This window comes from Nicotiana tabacum, chromosome 7, assembly GCF_000715075.1.
Source record: "Nicotiana tabacum cultivar K326 chromosome 7, ASM71507v2, whole genome shotgun sequence".
NCBI lineage: Eukaryota > Viridiplantae > Streptophyta > Magnoliopsida > Solanales > Solanaceae > Nicotiana > Nicotiana tabacum.
Genome location: NC_134086.1, coordinates 179,005,050 through 179,021,188, shown reverse-complemented (window position 1 = coordinate 179,021,188; position 16,139 = coordinate 179,005,050). Strand labels below are relative to the sequence as shown.

Genomic DNA, 16,139 nt, shown 5'->3' with positions numbered 1-16,139 from the left:
TTTACGAGCAGGGTGTTCATGGTTCGATTTAGATCGATTTTTTCCTATAAAGAAACCAAATCAAGTAAGTTGGTTCTTCAAATATTGGAACCAAAGCAAACCAATTAAGTCGTTTTTTTATCGGTTCGGTTTTTATCGGTTTTGGTCGATTTTTCAGTTATTTATCGATTTTTTTGTTAAATATGAGACATACACTACCAAACACATATTCCGGAGAATAATTTGAACACTCAATTAAAAATCGGTTATTTTTAACATAAAATAATTTTTTATACTTTGGCAAAAAAAAAACCACTAACCAAAGGAAAAAAAAAAAGGAAACATAAGAGAAAAACAAAATCCTACGGAGAGAAGAATACCGGAAAAGAAAAGAAAAAAAACTTGGAAGAGAATTAAAAGGGAAATGGAGTCTCTTTATTTGCTTGTCGCTGTTGCAAAAAACAAGCAGTAAGAAGCAAAGCGTATAGTAGCGGCGAGATCCTCCAAGGGGCCGCTCTCTTTCTTCCAATCCTCCATTGACGTGTGATACAGAATTAAAACTTAATTAAATTCAGTCTCAATCAATCCGATTGTCATTTGACTCCCAGTAATTTATATAAATAGTAGAAGAACCAAAAGGCAGGCATCAAATTGAGTCAATTTGTGATTTTGATTATGAGGAAAAGGACGAGAAGTAGCGTCGATTGTGCAGTTGTGGATGTTTGGAAACGTGAAGTGGGTGCTCTCTCTACCAGAAACTTCGCTCACCGTCTCGCTGCCTCTGAGGTACTACTTTTGTCTTACATGTGTTTATGATAACTCTTGAAATATATCAGGGCGAACTTGTCACTCAAAAAAAAGGTGACAGTGTCACGCCAATTTTTACGCTGGAAATACATAAGTCATTGTATTAAACATTTACTGATTGTGATCCTTGAAAGATGTTAAGCTGAAGTGCTTTCCCCATTTTTTATTATTATTGTTATTGTTATAGTTGCTGCTGCTTAACCGTTGGACATCAATTCATGTTTGTATCTTTAGTTTTACTGAGCCTAAGATTATCAGTGATATAGATTATGTGGCATTTATTATTTCACTAAGTGAAGCTTGGAACAAAGGCGGATTAGGTTATTGTTTGTCTCGACTTTTGTGTTATTAACTTTCTTTTGTTTTCTGTGTTGAGAAGAAAAATTTATTTCATTTTTTTTTATAAGGTAAATTGTATTAATCAAAAGGGAGAGAACTCCCGTATACAGGAAGTATACCAAAGAGTAGAGAATTTACAAAAGACGCCCAATCTTCTATACAAGTAGGGGCTATATGAGTGCACCAAAAAGCGATCAAAGATAAAAGACTATTCTTAAGATGTGAAAAAGGAGACTCAATCCACTCAAAAGCTCTCCTATTTCTCTCCCCAAAACTATCCACATGAGAGCTAACGGGGCGAACTTCCATGCCTTTTGCTTTCTTCTTCTACAGAAACCGGCCCAGCCATATAACATCTCCTTTACAGTGCTTGACATCACCCATTGAACACCAAAAAGATTCAGGATTGCCCTCCACAAAACCGAGGACACATGGCAATGCAACAAAAGATGATCAACTTCTTCCCCTAAACTTTTATACATGTAGCACCAACTAACAAGTGTAATTCCTCTCTTTCGAAGATTTTCAGCAGTCAAGATCACTCCCCTCACCGTTAGCCATGCAAAAAAGCACATCTTCGTAGGCGCCTTAGGAATCCAGATCGAGGAGTATGGAAAAGTGGCCTCCTCTCTCACCAACATACTCTGGTAAAAGGACTTTACGGTAAACAAACATCACCACGCAAACCCCATCTCCAAGAATCACAAGATGGCCGGGGCCTGTCTTGCCCATATAGCAGTGTCAACAAATCTTGGAGCTCCGCAATCTCCCAATCTTGCATGTTCCTTCTAAATGAGAGGTCCCATACTACCCCCCCTTCATGCTCACCCTCCATGCTCCTTATGAATCTGTTGGACCATCAATTCCTTCTGGTTTGAAACTCTGAAGACGTGAGGGAATGAGACCCTCGGAGTATCCTCTCCACACCACCTATGATTCCAAAAGCTGATTCTCCTCCCATCTCCCACCCTGTAAGTGATGTTGTCATTGAATGCTTCCCAATTCTTCATGATGCTCCTCCACATGCCACACCCGAAAGGTGTTGTGATTGCCTTGGTCCTCCAACCCCCTCCCATGGAATCGTACCTTTCTACTATGACCTCCCTCCATAGGGCATGCTCTTCTACCCCGAATCTCCACAGCCACTTCCCCAATAAAGCTCTGTTGAATACCCTAAGATCTTTTACTCTAAGGCCACCCCACTTCTTTGGGGAAGTGACTGTCTGCCAATTCACTAGATGAAACTTTCTAGTTCCATCCGCCGCATTCCAAAGAAAATTCCTTTGAAGCTGCTCCAATTTTTCTGTGATGCTCACCGGCGCTTGCAACAGGGACAAGTAATAGGTGGGCATACTCAATAAAGTGCTTTTAATAAGCACTTCCTTACCGCCTTTTGACAAGATTTTTTTTTTTATTTCATTAACAAGTAGAGAGAGAGAGAGAGATAGGATTGTAAATTTGAAACAAAATCAGTTTGCTTAATTGTTGCATTGACTTAGTTAAGGGTGAAGTGGTTTATAAGTGCAATACCTTCTCCGTTTCCGTCCTTAATTATTTTGAAAGTATATTAAATATGATATCAGCTGAAGAGTTTATTTTCATTTGAATAGAGATTCTTAGCTGTGTCCTATTTATATTCCAAGTAAGTCTCAGAACCTGGAGCCTGCTAACTGTTGTACCAGGATCTCGTGCTACGACTTGATGTCTTGCGGAAGCTGGAGAAGCACAGGGGCTGTGTTAATACAGTTAGCTTCAATGTTGATGGGGACATAGTCATATCAGGCTCTGATGACCAAAAGGTCATACTCTGGGACTGGGAAACTGGGAAAGTTGTGCTCTCGTTCCATTCAGGTCATCATAACAATGTCTTTCAAGCAAAAATTATGCCATACACTGATGATCGAAGCATTGTTACCTGTGCTGCGGATGGACAGGTAACTTCTTTTCTTGGGTTTCTTTCTTCATGATGTTTCATGTAGGGCATCACCTTCCTAAATAGTATGCTGTCTTTGCCCTCTATTTCCTTGATCTTCCTGAAAGGGAAGCACTTATTTCCTTCTTATGGGTTGCAGATTTACTTCAAAATTGCAAAAGGATTATAGTTTGCTTCTGCTACTACATCAAAGATACTGTTATTTTACACAATTTAATGATAACAATCATGCAGGTGAGACAAGCACAGATTCTAGAACATGGGAAGGTGGAAACCAAGTTGCTGGCCAAACATCAAGGACGAGCACACAAATTGGCAATTGAGCCTGCAAGCCCTCATATTTTTTACACTTGTGGAGAAGATGGGTTAGTTCAACATGTGAGTTACTGTCGTGGTTCCTGTAGTTCTATAGCCCTTTCCATCATCTCATGGAAAACTTTTTATATTTATGATATTACTCATTAGTTTGAATTCAATATATCTCTTTCGCTGGTAGTAGAAGATTGCTTCTTTTCTTCTTCTTTTTTTCCCTCTCTCATTTACTGGAACAACTTTGTCCTTATGTTTGGAAACAGTATATATGTAAAGTTGTAAACATTGTTTTAAATCAAACTATTAAGGAGTATATGTTGAAGTAAAATAATGACATAATGTCCTCTATATTTTTGTAAATGATTGCTAAAAATCTATGGGCTTAATGGGAATAAGAAGAGCAAAACAGAAATACTAAAACACTGAAATACAAAGAGACTGAGACTTTGACAAATAGGTATGGTTGTGGTCGAGGTTTCTCATAGCTTCTTTTCATCTGAGCTTTATATGGCTAATGGTCTGAATCAATGTGTTCTTACAGATAGATTTGAGAACAAACACCGCTACAGAGCTTTTTACTTGCCGACCTCAGCGGATGAGGAGATATATGTCCATACTTCATCTAAATGCAATTACAATAGATCCAAGAAATCCCTATCTGTTTGCTGTTGCTGGATCAGATGAATTTACAAGAATTTTCGACATCCGCAAATATAAGTGGGATGGATCCACTGATTTTGGCCAACCGGTTGACTATTTCTGTCCCCCACATCTAGTTGGTGATGAGAATGTGGGGATAACAGGCTTGGCTTTCTCTGACCAGAGTGAGCTTCTTGTTACATATAATGAAGAGTTTATTTATCTTTTCACAAAGGACATGGGGCTGGGACCTGATCCATCCCCTACTTCGCCATTGTACAATGACAGTGATGAGGGTGAAATGAGCCAAGATCACGAATCTGGTGCATCTCCAGCTGACATAGAGACGGGAGAAAACATTGGTCCACAAGTCTACAAGGGGCACAGGAACTCTGAAACAGTAAAGGGCGTGAATTTTTTTGGGCCCAAGTGTGAATATGTTGTGAGTGGATCAGACTGTGGTAGAATTTTCATATGGAAGAAAAAGGGTGGGGATCTTGTTCGTGTTATGGAAGCAGATAAGCACGTAGTGAACTGCATTGAGTCCCATCCTCATACCGCAGTGCTTGCCAGCAGTGGAATTGAGAGTGACATAAAGATATGGACTCCAAAAGCCATTGAAAGAGCTATTTTACCTGCAAATATTCAACAGGTATGTGATATCAAAATAAAAACTCAAATATGAAGAGGTAAATTTCGTTGTTGTAGGTTCTTTAGCTTGTTCTTCCGAACAGTTTTGTTGGAAGTAGTACGCAAGTTACTTCTATTGATGGACAATGGATGGGAAACATTTAATTTGTTCTCAATATCTCAAGATTTTATCATTGGGTCATTATAAACTTGGTTCATCATTTTCAGGTATAACCTAAGATTGTAGGGGTAATAAATTATGCATTAGCATGTTCTCTTGATTTCAGCTGCCTACACATCCTGATCACACGAGTAAAGCTAAGCTAGTAATGGGACTACAGCTTATTTGATGTATTGCAATACAACAAATGGTTGACAATTATACATTCAAACTTTGTACTGGTCTCTCTTGGTTTCGTTAAAAATTTATCTAACTAATAGGGAGTATCAAAACTAGTAGAAATATCATCTTGTGAAATTTGAATGTTTTTTATTTCAGCTGCATCCAATATTAAACTTCATTTAACTTGATATTATCTGGAAAAGCTCTCGAGGATGCTCTTGTTCATTATTGTTGTCTCTATCCAAAAGAATTCAAATATTTTGGTAGCCATCATCCAGACAGTGACAAAGGTATATTGCATGGATGAGGTTCTTGTTATTACACATGATTGAATGTCATTTTGTAGAGAATCATTTTTATGTTGATTCAGCACTTCTGTTATACCTCTTGCTTTCTGGGAATTTTCCTGTTACATGGAGTACTAGATTTTATCACCTTATCAAGAAAAGAAAGCCACAAAGGTATGAGGTTTCCCTCTGCTGGGAAAAAAAGATGAATTAGTTTCACTGAAGTGTCCTACTGAGAAAGGATTTTATATTTCCACACACACACACACCAAAATCCCCCCTCCCCCCCCCCCCCCCCAAAAAAAAAAAAAAAAAAAGGCTAAGGAATGTTACTTGGAAAATGAAGCAGGATCAGGTGAATCTAGGAAGCGGAAAGTTTGAAAAGATTCGAGTATCTTTCTGGGGTTGCGGGAGTTCAGTGGTGCGGGGACGCAATTTATTTATTCAATTAGCTACTTTTTTCTTGTATTTCTGCGGTATAGTCCTAATCCATGTATGTGCATTATTCAATCATTATCTTTATGCCATCACTCTTGTATTGTGTCGTTTCTCATAAAAGAATTACTGTCAATGTAATCATGTTAGAATAACTAATTTTGGTAATGGTAGAGTCAATTATCCCAAAAAGGGTATATCTTGTTTAAGCTAGAACTGACGAAGTCATATTTTAGCTGACTCCTTTCTTGAGTGTGTTAAGTGCATGTAGTAGGGATGTTATATATGAGTTATCCTAAAAGACAGACGATGTTAGATCCCAAATCCTTGCTATTTGATCTTTATGGAAGCCCAAGCAGCTCTAATTTTACTTCTAATATTTCTATCAAATTAAGGGTTCAGTACCTCGCCGATTTCATTTGTTCGGTTATGGCGGTGATGAAGATAATGGGATCTACTTCTTTGATGACGGGAGTGACAGTGATTATGGTGGTAGTAGTGACAATGAGGATGACGATGATAGTAATATGGAAGAATATGAAGATGATTTCTTCGATGATATGGATGATGACAATGGTGACGGCAACAATGATGACACTGATGATGATGATGGGTTTGAGGATTTAGATATCCACGAGTATGGAAATCCTGATGAGTTTTTTGACACTGTAGGGGACTCTGATTTTGACAATTCCTCTGATAATGACCAAGATGCTCCTAGCAGTTCACACTATGACAATGATGACTTGAATGACAATGACACTGATGAATGATGATGTTGCAACAATGCAGGGATTATGTTAGTTCTCGTGGAGATGCTAATGCCGCTTACATGTGCTGATAATTGTGCACTTTCTGTTTCCAGCGGAGACCTAAAGCAAGGGGCTGGATGCATCGCATGGCTTCTCCAGAGGACCTAATGTTGCAACTATTTTCACTGGAAAGGCAAAGAACAAACCCGGAGAGCAATGAAGACAATTCAGAGGTTGGTAGAGAGCTTCTGCAACTCATTTTGACATTTGATGCAAACAGTGATAATTCTTCCGATGATGGTGAAGCTACTACGAGTGCTGAAAACTGTTTTTGACTGAGTTATTTGGTTGCAACCTCTATTTTCAACAAGTGTACATAAGATACTGAATAAATCAAAATCTTTTAACATGAATTTGTTATTTCTTTGCAAGATTTCTTTTTAATTGAGCCGAAATCTCCTGATGTCTATTCTCCTTGGATTGTCTCCTGTGGATTGTGCTTTTGTTCTGCTTCTCTTTGTCTGGCACGGTAGAGTACTTGCAAACAAGTTTTAATGCAGCCTATTCCTTTCAACAGCACCTGTATAGTTTCATTGGAGATCCCTGTTTTTAACTTCTTGATTTTTAACTTTTGTTTTCGGATAGGTGAAATTGACTCAATAGCACCAAATTTAGGATTATGACCTCTTAGGGGAGGCAAAAAATATTTGGTGATTTTTTCCTATTTGTTTGTTTTGGTGGGCAAAATTGTTACAGTCGAAATGTGCACAAACTGACTCGGACAGTCACGGTTATCTAAAAAAAAGTCCCACTCGTAACCTACTTATCTTAGGTATAATCCTACAAGTATTCCTACAGATCGTGAAATAGAGGAGCTTTGTTGCCATCCTTAGTCCATTCATCAATCGAGATAAATTTTAACCATTTATATCTTCATCAATATTTTCCCTAACTTGCTCCTTTCATAAGATTTCAAAAGAATAAAAAAGGAAAAGAATCAAGCTAATCAACTATAAATTTTGTCGTTGTGTAATTTATTAATGTTTTCCCTGTTTAGAAGATTTGATTAGAGAGATATAAGCGGATCAGAAAGAATTTAATTAGATTATATACCCTATATAAATGCTAGGATTAAGCACATAATGTGCGAGTAATTAGGTTTCAGACATGGGAAATTTCCTCCATGTTCTAGCCATGACACTCTTACTTTTCCTATTCTCCAATATTTCTGTTTCAACAAGTGAAAACATTCATCTTTCCCTTAATTACACATCCATTTTGCAAGCCAGAAAAAATTTCATGGCTCTTGATATCTCCAACCTTTCTTATCATTCAACATCCTCTTTCAGTTTTCCTCTTTACCATCGCGATGTATTCGAAAAATCAGAGTTCAAGGATTATGATTCATTACTCGATGCTCGTTTTGCTCAAGAAATGTTATTTTCCATGTCTGAATCTGAATACTCGTCTGAAAATTCTACAGCAACATATTCAGTTCGTGGTTTAATTGTGAGTCCCTTTTGGGTTGGCAGTGAATTACAACGTGAACTTTTGCTTATAGACACTGGAAGTCGTCATGTTTGGTGGCAATGTGGTCCATGTGAACCAAATAAATGTTATGAACAAAGGAGAAATTTATTATATGATTCAACACTCTCAAAAACATTCCAACAAATTAATTGTGTCACTGACACATCAAGTTGTTTTCAAGGGCAGAGAATTTCTTGCTCTAGACTAGAACAAAAATGTAATTATGAAACAACATATGGTGATGGTTCAATCTCGACTGGATTTATGGCATATGAAATGATAACATTTACTTCAATCCAAGATTCAGCAAAAATAATATTTGGTTGTGGGAAAGATCAAATGAGTGGGATTAAGAAATTCCCAAGATTAATAAGTGGAATTGCTGGTCTTGGTGCTGGTCTATATACTAATGGATTTGAGAAATATTCATTACAATCACAACTTGCTGCTACATTATTCTCTTTATGCATTCCTAGTTCTACTTCAGGAAAGCCATCTACACTCAACTTTCACAACACCCCATGGAAAACTGGTGAGTTATTAATTTCACGTATTGAACTTAACGTATATTTTTTTTGTTGCTATTAAAGCAATCATAGGCCGAGTTAGAATTTTGAGTTTATTTGGTTCTTGATTCTAATAAAGACAACTTACTAGGTTTTGGATATTATTTATACTCTCTCGTTCACTTTTACTTATCCACTATTCTAAAAATATTTTTTTATTTTTACTTATCCACTTTCGCATATCAAGAGAAAAATATTTTATTTTTTCTGTTTTGCCCTTAGCATTAATTACTCATTCTAAATCATTTTTTAAATCCATTTAGACCATACACTAATTAATAGAGGTATCATGGTAAATTATGTACTTTATTTATTATTTCTTAAAGTGCGTAAAAAGTAAAAACGTGATAAGTAAAAGTAAACGGAAGAAGTATATAATATATATTAAGTGATTTTTTAATTCAAATATAGAATTTTGTGATATTAAAGCAAGTTGATAAAATCACTAAAGTTTATCCATTATAGCAGTAGATTCACCTTAATTTTGAGTAAATTTTGTCTTATACAGTCAAAACTCTCTATAATAGCCTTATTTGTTCTGAATTTTTTGGCTGTTATAACTAAGTACCATTATATAGAATATATATTAAAACTGATTTCATGAAAAGCTTAGTTTTTATAGTAAATTGTTGTTATTCTCAACGTAGTAGGTAAAATTTTATTGTAACTTTACTGATATAGTAAGATAATTTATTTTTTTTTCAAAAATAAGATTTACTGACCATACGTGAAATTAACTTGACAACAGGTATAAGGACAACACTGATGAGGAACAATATTAATCCTTCATTTTACTATTTACGAGACTTGGAGAAAATTACCATTAACGATAGAGAAGTTCCTATTGATCCTGCACATTGGAATTTGGGTGCAGATAAAAATGGTGGTATGTTTGTAGATACAGGAACCTCTATTTCACAATTTCCTGCTGATATTTATGTCGAATTTAGGTATATATTTAGGTCTGAAGTTAAAGGTATGATATTGGATGAAAATCCACCAGAACCATTTGATACTTGTTATTTGGCAGATAATAATATTAATTGGGCCAATTTTCCAGTTGTTAGGTTTTATTTTAAATTCAATATAATACCTCTTGAAGCGAGACAACAACAAGTGATGATATTGTATCGGAAAAAATACTGCATGGGTTTTCGTAGTTCGAGTCATAATTTTTCTGTAATTGGTGCCAATGTATTACAGACTTTTGGGTTGACTTTTGATATTGATGCATGGTGGTTGACATTTTCACCAGATGCTTGTGAATAAAAAATATAAAAGGTTATTATATTATTGTTATGTGTCAATTCGTTATTGGGTGATAGTATCATATGTTTATATATATGGTGATGTTTGATCGAACATCGAATTTAAAAAAGAAAGAACGCCGCCTTTATTTTAAAAAAGAACGAAATATTGTGATTGCATTATTATATTTTAGTATTTAAATGTGAAATGTGCATATTGTTCTTTGTAATGCGCTAATTAAACCCTTCTTCTTAGTCAATGAATATTTGAAATATGATGATTTTAGAAGGGAATTAATTAGTTACTCAACTTTTCCATATATGTGATAGTTTAGAATTTTTGACCTATCAAAGGTGTAAACATTAATTTTGAGATCATAAACGGGTATTAATTAATTATTATAGCATAGTGGGATGATTGCTTAATAATGAGATTCCTATTTTGACTTTTGCCAACAATTTTCTCTCTATTGTCAAAATATAATAAATCAGTATCCGTGCTTGTCGATGGATTAGTTAAAATGTGTGTAATTGACTGGAAAAAAAACTTCATTAGAATAATGTAAAAAATGTATAAACTAATAATTGGATTGCTATAGATAATGGTAAAAAAAGAGCTTTAAAAATGGCAAGACAGCATCTGAATACTTCTTTATCTTAATGCCACTTTTATGGCTATGTCATCTTGAGTATCTTTGACAAAAATAAATGTATATAAAAAGGATCAAAAGCATTTAATTATATCGTGTATCTTCCTTCTACGTGCAATTTCAAATATAAGTAGCAAAGAATATTAAAGTGTCACAAGTTTATCAAGTAATATCATTTTGATACTACAAAAAAATTGGATGAGAAACTAAAATCTTCCTACCAAATACATCAAATATATTCATTGCCTCAGGAAAGACAAAAACAATGGGGTCTGGGGAGGGTAGTGTGTACGCAGACCTTACCCCTACCCTAGGGTAGAGAGACTGTTTCCAAATAGACCCTCGGCATCCTTCCCTCCAAGAACTTCCCACCTTGCTCTTGGGGAGACTCGAACTCACAACCTCTCGGTTGGAAGTGGGGGTTGCTTACCATCAGGAAAGATAAAAAAAAATTAAATAAAACAAATCCATTTTTAACCATTTGAAGATTGTGTACATAGGAAAGATTTACAAATATAGCCTTTGTTGAATACTCCTTCAAGCCTCCTAGCAGACGACGTCCCTGATTTTGAGTCTTGAATTGTAGGAACCAAACCTTATCATCATGCTAGGAATAAATGCTATCAACTGCACAAAACATTGGAGGAAATCATTATTAAGGTAACTGTATTTAACTTTTACGAGATGATAATATTAAAAAAAAATTACACTATCATAACAACTAAGAAGAACAACTAAGAAAAAGAAAACAATAGAAAACAAGAAAAAGGTTAATAAGTATATTGCTTACCCAAGCAAGGCCGATGCAAAACATACTAAAACCAGGATAATTAAATGGAGCTCTCTCAGATAAGAAAAGATCTATAAAGAGATGAACGTTGTTAGTTTGAAAATTTAGGTCAAATTAAACACATAAAGTGAATAACAAATTAATTAGTTACCTGTCAAAGGACTAAATATAAATGGAGAGAGAATATTGGCGAAGGAGTTTACGCCTGAAATGCACCCTTGAGCAATTCCCTACTAGGTCGACAAAATAACAATTAATGGAACATTCATTTATATAACAATCAAATTCAAAAATAAATGTAAAAGCACCTACGTGGGTTCGAGTCACTCTAGAGGGAAAGTGTGAAAACACTGTAGAACCTCCTAATTTGGGAGGATTTTTTCAAAAAAAAAAAAAAAATATTGTTTAGGATTCTGACTTGTTTTCTCTAATAGTTTGAAAAGAACTTTATACTATCGGTATATTTTAACATGTTGTATTAGGTTACCTGCCTTATTTTCTAGGTTACAAGTCTCACTTATATAGTATATAAAGATACTTTTCATAGTTTAATTAGATCATAATATTGTAATCTTAGCTTGTACAAAAGTGTAAATCAAGGTCAATTGTATACCACAGTGATGTATATAGCTAATGAAAGGTACTTATGCTAAATTACCTGTTCGTTTGGCCCAACTTGTTTTGAAACAATGCTTTGTAACTAGATTGAATAAAACATTTAGGTTAATATTACAACCATGATAATCAATCAAAAAAATAATAATAATAAAAAATTGAAAAGTACTCCATTATTTTTCGGAGAAAATAAGAAACAACTTACAGCTGGTTTTGCTAGGAAGAGAAACATAGGAAACAAAGCAACTATATAAGGAACCTGAAATCATGAAAAATTGTGACAAATGTAAAAAATAAAGATCTTGAATTAGGAAATATATATGCTGAGACCTCAATAGTAAATTTCAAAGCTTTATCTTACCCAGGCTGCCCATGCAATACTATCTATTAGCATCTGCAGAATAACCAGAAAATTTAAGTTATGTACGCTCGTAGTGTGAAAATCTAAATATTTTAATGATTTAATATGTTATAATAAGTTACTTACCCCTTTTTCAAGGTTACAAACCAATATTGGTTATATAAAATTATTGTTTTTATTACCTTTTAAGTGATCTCTTTGTGTAAATATTTTTTATACCGTCCACGTAACTTAATACTCTTTCAAAATATAGCAATAAGAACCAAAAAAGGAGAAATAAAATAGAGAGAAATTCCACGAAATCGTAGAAGGCACATACATTGGTAAAACCAGCTATGAGCGCCGAGGAAAGTATCGTCTCTTCTCGTATTATAGGAGCCAACTTAGGCACTAAGATCAACTGCTCGAAAAAATTGAAGAGGAATTAATTACAAAATTATTGTAAGCACAAAAATTACGTGAAATTAACTTGATCTACTGGACGAAATCAATTTGAACTTATACCTGAGAAAATGTTGCTCCACCGTAGCAAATCAACATTAGAATAGCAAAATTGTCTTTGTTGTATTGAAATCGAGCCCTTAAAAAGTACTACAAAATAATCAAAAAAATGTTAGTTGTGAGTTTTGAAGGGGAGCCTTGGCGTAACTGGTAAAGTTGTCGTCATGTGACCAGGATGTCACAGATTCGAGCCGTGGAAATAGCATCTTGCAGAAATGCAGGATAAGGCTGCGTATGATAGATCCTTGTGGTCCGGGCTGTTTTTTTTTTTTTTTTTTTGTGAGGTTTACTAATTCTCTATGGAATTGACACTTAAGAGAGCTATAAAATGAGTACCATAAATGGAGTTCGTATTCCACCCTCACCAATACCATATAAGAAAGCAATACTTGTCGCCAATGAAAATGTGGTGCTGCCAAAACAGGATAAAAGAACAATGAGAAAAGTTAATAAATCTGAGCAAAATGCACAATCAAAATGTGTTGCTTATTTCATTTCTTTCTTAAACTTATAATGCATACACTTCGATTTTATTTTGTTTAACCTAATCAACCTTATTTGAAGGGGCGTATTGGCGTAACTGGTAAAGTTATTGCTACATGACCAGAAGATCACGGGTTCAAGCCGTAAAAACAGCCTCTTGTAGAAATGTGGGATAAGATGCGTACAATAAATTCTTGTGGTCCGACCATTCCCCAAACCCCGCGCATAACGGGAATTTAGTGCATGGGGCTGCCCTAATCAACCCTATCGACCTAAGCTAACTTGGAATTGAAATGCAGTTAGAGATAGAATTTTCTGAAAAAGCAGGAAGCAGGGCATGCATAATCCAGTATCGTATCGTTACTTTAAATACGATGTTTGTTTTAATTGTTACTTAAATTTTATTGCTGAAGACATCCAACTTGGTATGGGGTTGGGACCCCATAATTGTGATTTGTGAAAGGATTTTTTTTTCCTCCCTTTTTGGGTGAAAGAAGTTCGAGTAATGAAGAATAGAGAGGTGTAAAGTTGTTTTTCAAAAGGTAGGAACCATCAATGATAAAAAAAAAAAATTATCTTCATGCATGCTTTTATATATCAATAGTCACTTTCACACTTTTTGATTCTGATATGTCTAAGGTTAGAAGCGGTGGCTGAGGCAGAATTTTCACTAAAGGGGTTTAAAAAAAAAATTAAAAGAAATTGTGGGTTGTGAGAATTTAACCAATTACAACACAAAGGTTTTGAACCCCTTTATCACTGAGCTACGCTTTTGGGTAATATGAAAGAGATTCAAAAAATAATATATAGAGGTAAAAAAATAAATTTTGCCTTATATACACAATGTAATTTTTCGGAAAAAGGGGTGAACCCCTCTGACCCTCTAAATCCGCCCCTGGTTAGGAGATAAAATAGAGATAACCGAAGTAATAGCTTAAAAGTGTTAATTGAATAATAAAAAATATTTATGACTTTTTCAACTACAAAATAAGTACTTAAACAGGCATAAGATACCAACAACCAATAAAAAAATTTTATGACTTTTTCAACTACAAAATAAGTACTTAAACAGGCCTAAGATACCAACAACGCATTAATGATAGTCTAATTTTCTTTTATAGTTTTTATTGGCACTACATATGTATCACGTTGTATTATTTTACCTACCAAATGTTAGAAGGTAGACTAGAAAGTTGTAGGTAATGTCATCATCTTACCTACTCTTGAGCAACCTAATAATATGGTAAAACGACGGAATACTTTTTGGACTCAGCGTTTTCTCCGAGGAATCATCGCCTCCAGACTCATCAGCATTATTGGTTAATATGGGTTGATTGAGAGCATCGTCGTTCTTATTAATACGAGTTGTCTCCTTTAGAAATATTGTCATGTATACTGCCGCGGCCGTTGAAGAAATAGATGACACCTTCATTAATCCAACAATTATTTAACAAATTATAACTGAAACTAAGAGCAATGTACAGTTAATTAGTCACAAAATAGAAATAATTAAGAAGATGATAAAGAGAGATGTAAATTAACCAGAAATATTTGAGCTGTGGAGAGGAAACGAGCAGCAAAGGTACCACATAAATATGCAGCAGAGCCTACACCTGCCACAATTCCAATAGCAGAAGCACGCTTCTCTTCTGATATGCAATCTGCCTAATTTAACAAATACGAATTCAAAATTTAGAGTCGATAAATATCGAGTTAATATAAAGTCAACAAAAGCAACAACAACCCAGTGAAATTCTATTAGTGGAGTCTGGGGAGGGCAGTATGTACGCAGACCTTTACCCCTACCCGAGGGTAGAGAGACTGTTTCCGATAGACCCTCGGCTCAGAAAACGAAAAGAGACAATATATAAATACCATCAATAAAAACCTTAGAAAGAAATAACAATGGATTAGGCTAAAATTCAAATGAAATAATACCGCATAAGCAATGGGTAGGCACTGAATGCCAGTATCGCTGAGCATGCCAGTCAGGGTCCTTACGACATAGTAGGCATAGAAATAGTTTGTAGTCCTCCTATATGCCATTATTACTTTAAAAAAAAATAAGAAATTAGTGATAATTCTACGACAATTGACATGGAAGAACAGTTTTGCTGATATTTTTAGAAAGAATTTTATCGAAAATATACTCAGTTGCATGCGAAAAAGACAAATTTTACCAGATGGAAGAATGGAGGCAGTGACAGGGACAATGAGCAGAGCTTTTCTTCCATATACATCAGATAAGTTTCCAATCAGTGGCATCATCAACATTGATCCAAGCCCCATAATCTAAATGAATTGATCATCAAGAATTTAGAATAATCAAATTATTCGAAACGGGCAAATCCGTATTTTTTTCTATAAAAAATAGAATAATTGATGTGAGCCGATTCTTTCAGATGGAGTTGCTACTTACAGCCTGCTGTAAACCAGAAAGATAAATGGCAAGAGAGCATTTGTCTTGAGAAGGGCAAAGTGCATCCATAGTGATATCAGTCATTGCTGGATTCACCACATTTAACGCAAAATTTGAGAGAAATACTGTCACAAACAGATGTTTCAAACTGCTAATCTTACTATCCATTTTCTCTCCTGTTGAGCTACACTATAAACTGAATAGATAGTTGTTGCAGGTTTGAACAAACATGTAGTTACTTACCTCTCAATATTATCAAAAAAAATAATCTAGTATTACTTATTCATTTCTTGAATACCTTTCTTTTGTCTATCTATATGTATGAAGAGTTGACAATTTATTCATCGAAAATAGAATAATTAAGTCTTACTAATTAATGGTTGGTGTAAAAGAGAACGGCGAGTGATTAATGTTGTGTTCACACTATCCTTCTATTTTTCATTGCTACGGGCCTTAGTAAAATTACTAGTTATTGTTATTACATGTCATCAATTTTTTGCTTTTTATGATGTTGTTACTAT

At 34.8% G+C, this 16,139-nt stretch overlaps 3 protein-coding genes across 4 annotated transcripts; 2 read left to right on the top strand and 1 right to left on the bottom strand.

The window, feature by feature from the left end:
• The first annotated feature begins 423 nt into the window (after positions 1–423).
• Positions 424–6,876, top strand: LOC107829197 (uncharacterized). Of its 2 annotated transcripts, none has more exons than XM_075218224.1 (5): positions 424–765; positions 2,808–3,059; positions 3,293–3,436; positions 3,912–4,661; positions 6,570–6,876. In XM_075218224.1, exons 1-5 carry the CDS (start codon positions 655–657, stop codon positions 6,789–6,791), a joined length of 1,479 nt encoding a protein of 492 aa, XP_075074325.1. In that variant the 5' UTR covers positions 424–654; the 3' UTR covers positions 6,792–6,876. The 2 variants fall into 2 exon arrangements, with proteins under 2 accessions (XP_075074325.1, XP_075074324.1); XM_075218223.1 differs by having other exon boundaries at positions 6,100–6,876.
• A 747-nt stretch (positions 6,877–7,623) lies between these two features.
• On the top strand, positions 7,624–9,821 carry LOC107829199 (protein ASPARTIC PROTEASE IN GUARD CELL 1-like). Its single transcript, XM_016656663.1, has 2 exons — positions 7,624–8,518; positions 9,301–9,821. The coding sequence occupies exons 1-2, from the start codon at positions 7,624–7,626 to the stop codon at positions 9,819–9,821; spliced, it is 1,416 nt and encodes a 471-aa protein (XP_016512149.1).
• Positions 9,822–10,721: 900 nt separating this feature from the next.
• Positions 10,722–15,926, bottom strand: LOC107829200 (uncharacterized). Its single transcript, XM_016656664.2, has 14 exons — positions 15,619–15,926; positions 15,380–15,491; positions 15,138–15,250; positions 14,742–14,864; positions 14,417–14,625; positions 13,053–13,128; positions 12,720–12,806; positions 12,535–12,615; positions 12,216–12,248; positions 12,060–12,113; positions 11,898–11,939; positions 11,391–11,469; positions 11,240–11,310; positions 10,722–11,076 (listed from the first exon to the last, which is right to left on the bottom strand). Exons 1-14 carry the CDS (start codon positions 15,784–15,786, stop codon positions 10,996–10,998), a joined length of 1,329 nt encoding a protein of 442 aa, XP_016512150.1. The 5' UTR covers positions 15,787–15,926; the 3' UTR covers positions 10,722–10,995.
• Between the last annotated feature and the right edge of the window lie 213 nt (positions 15,927–16,139).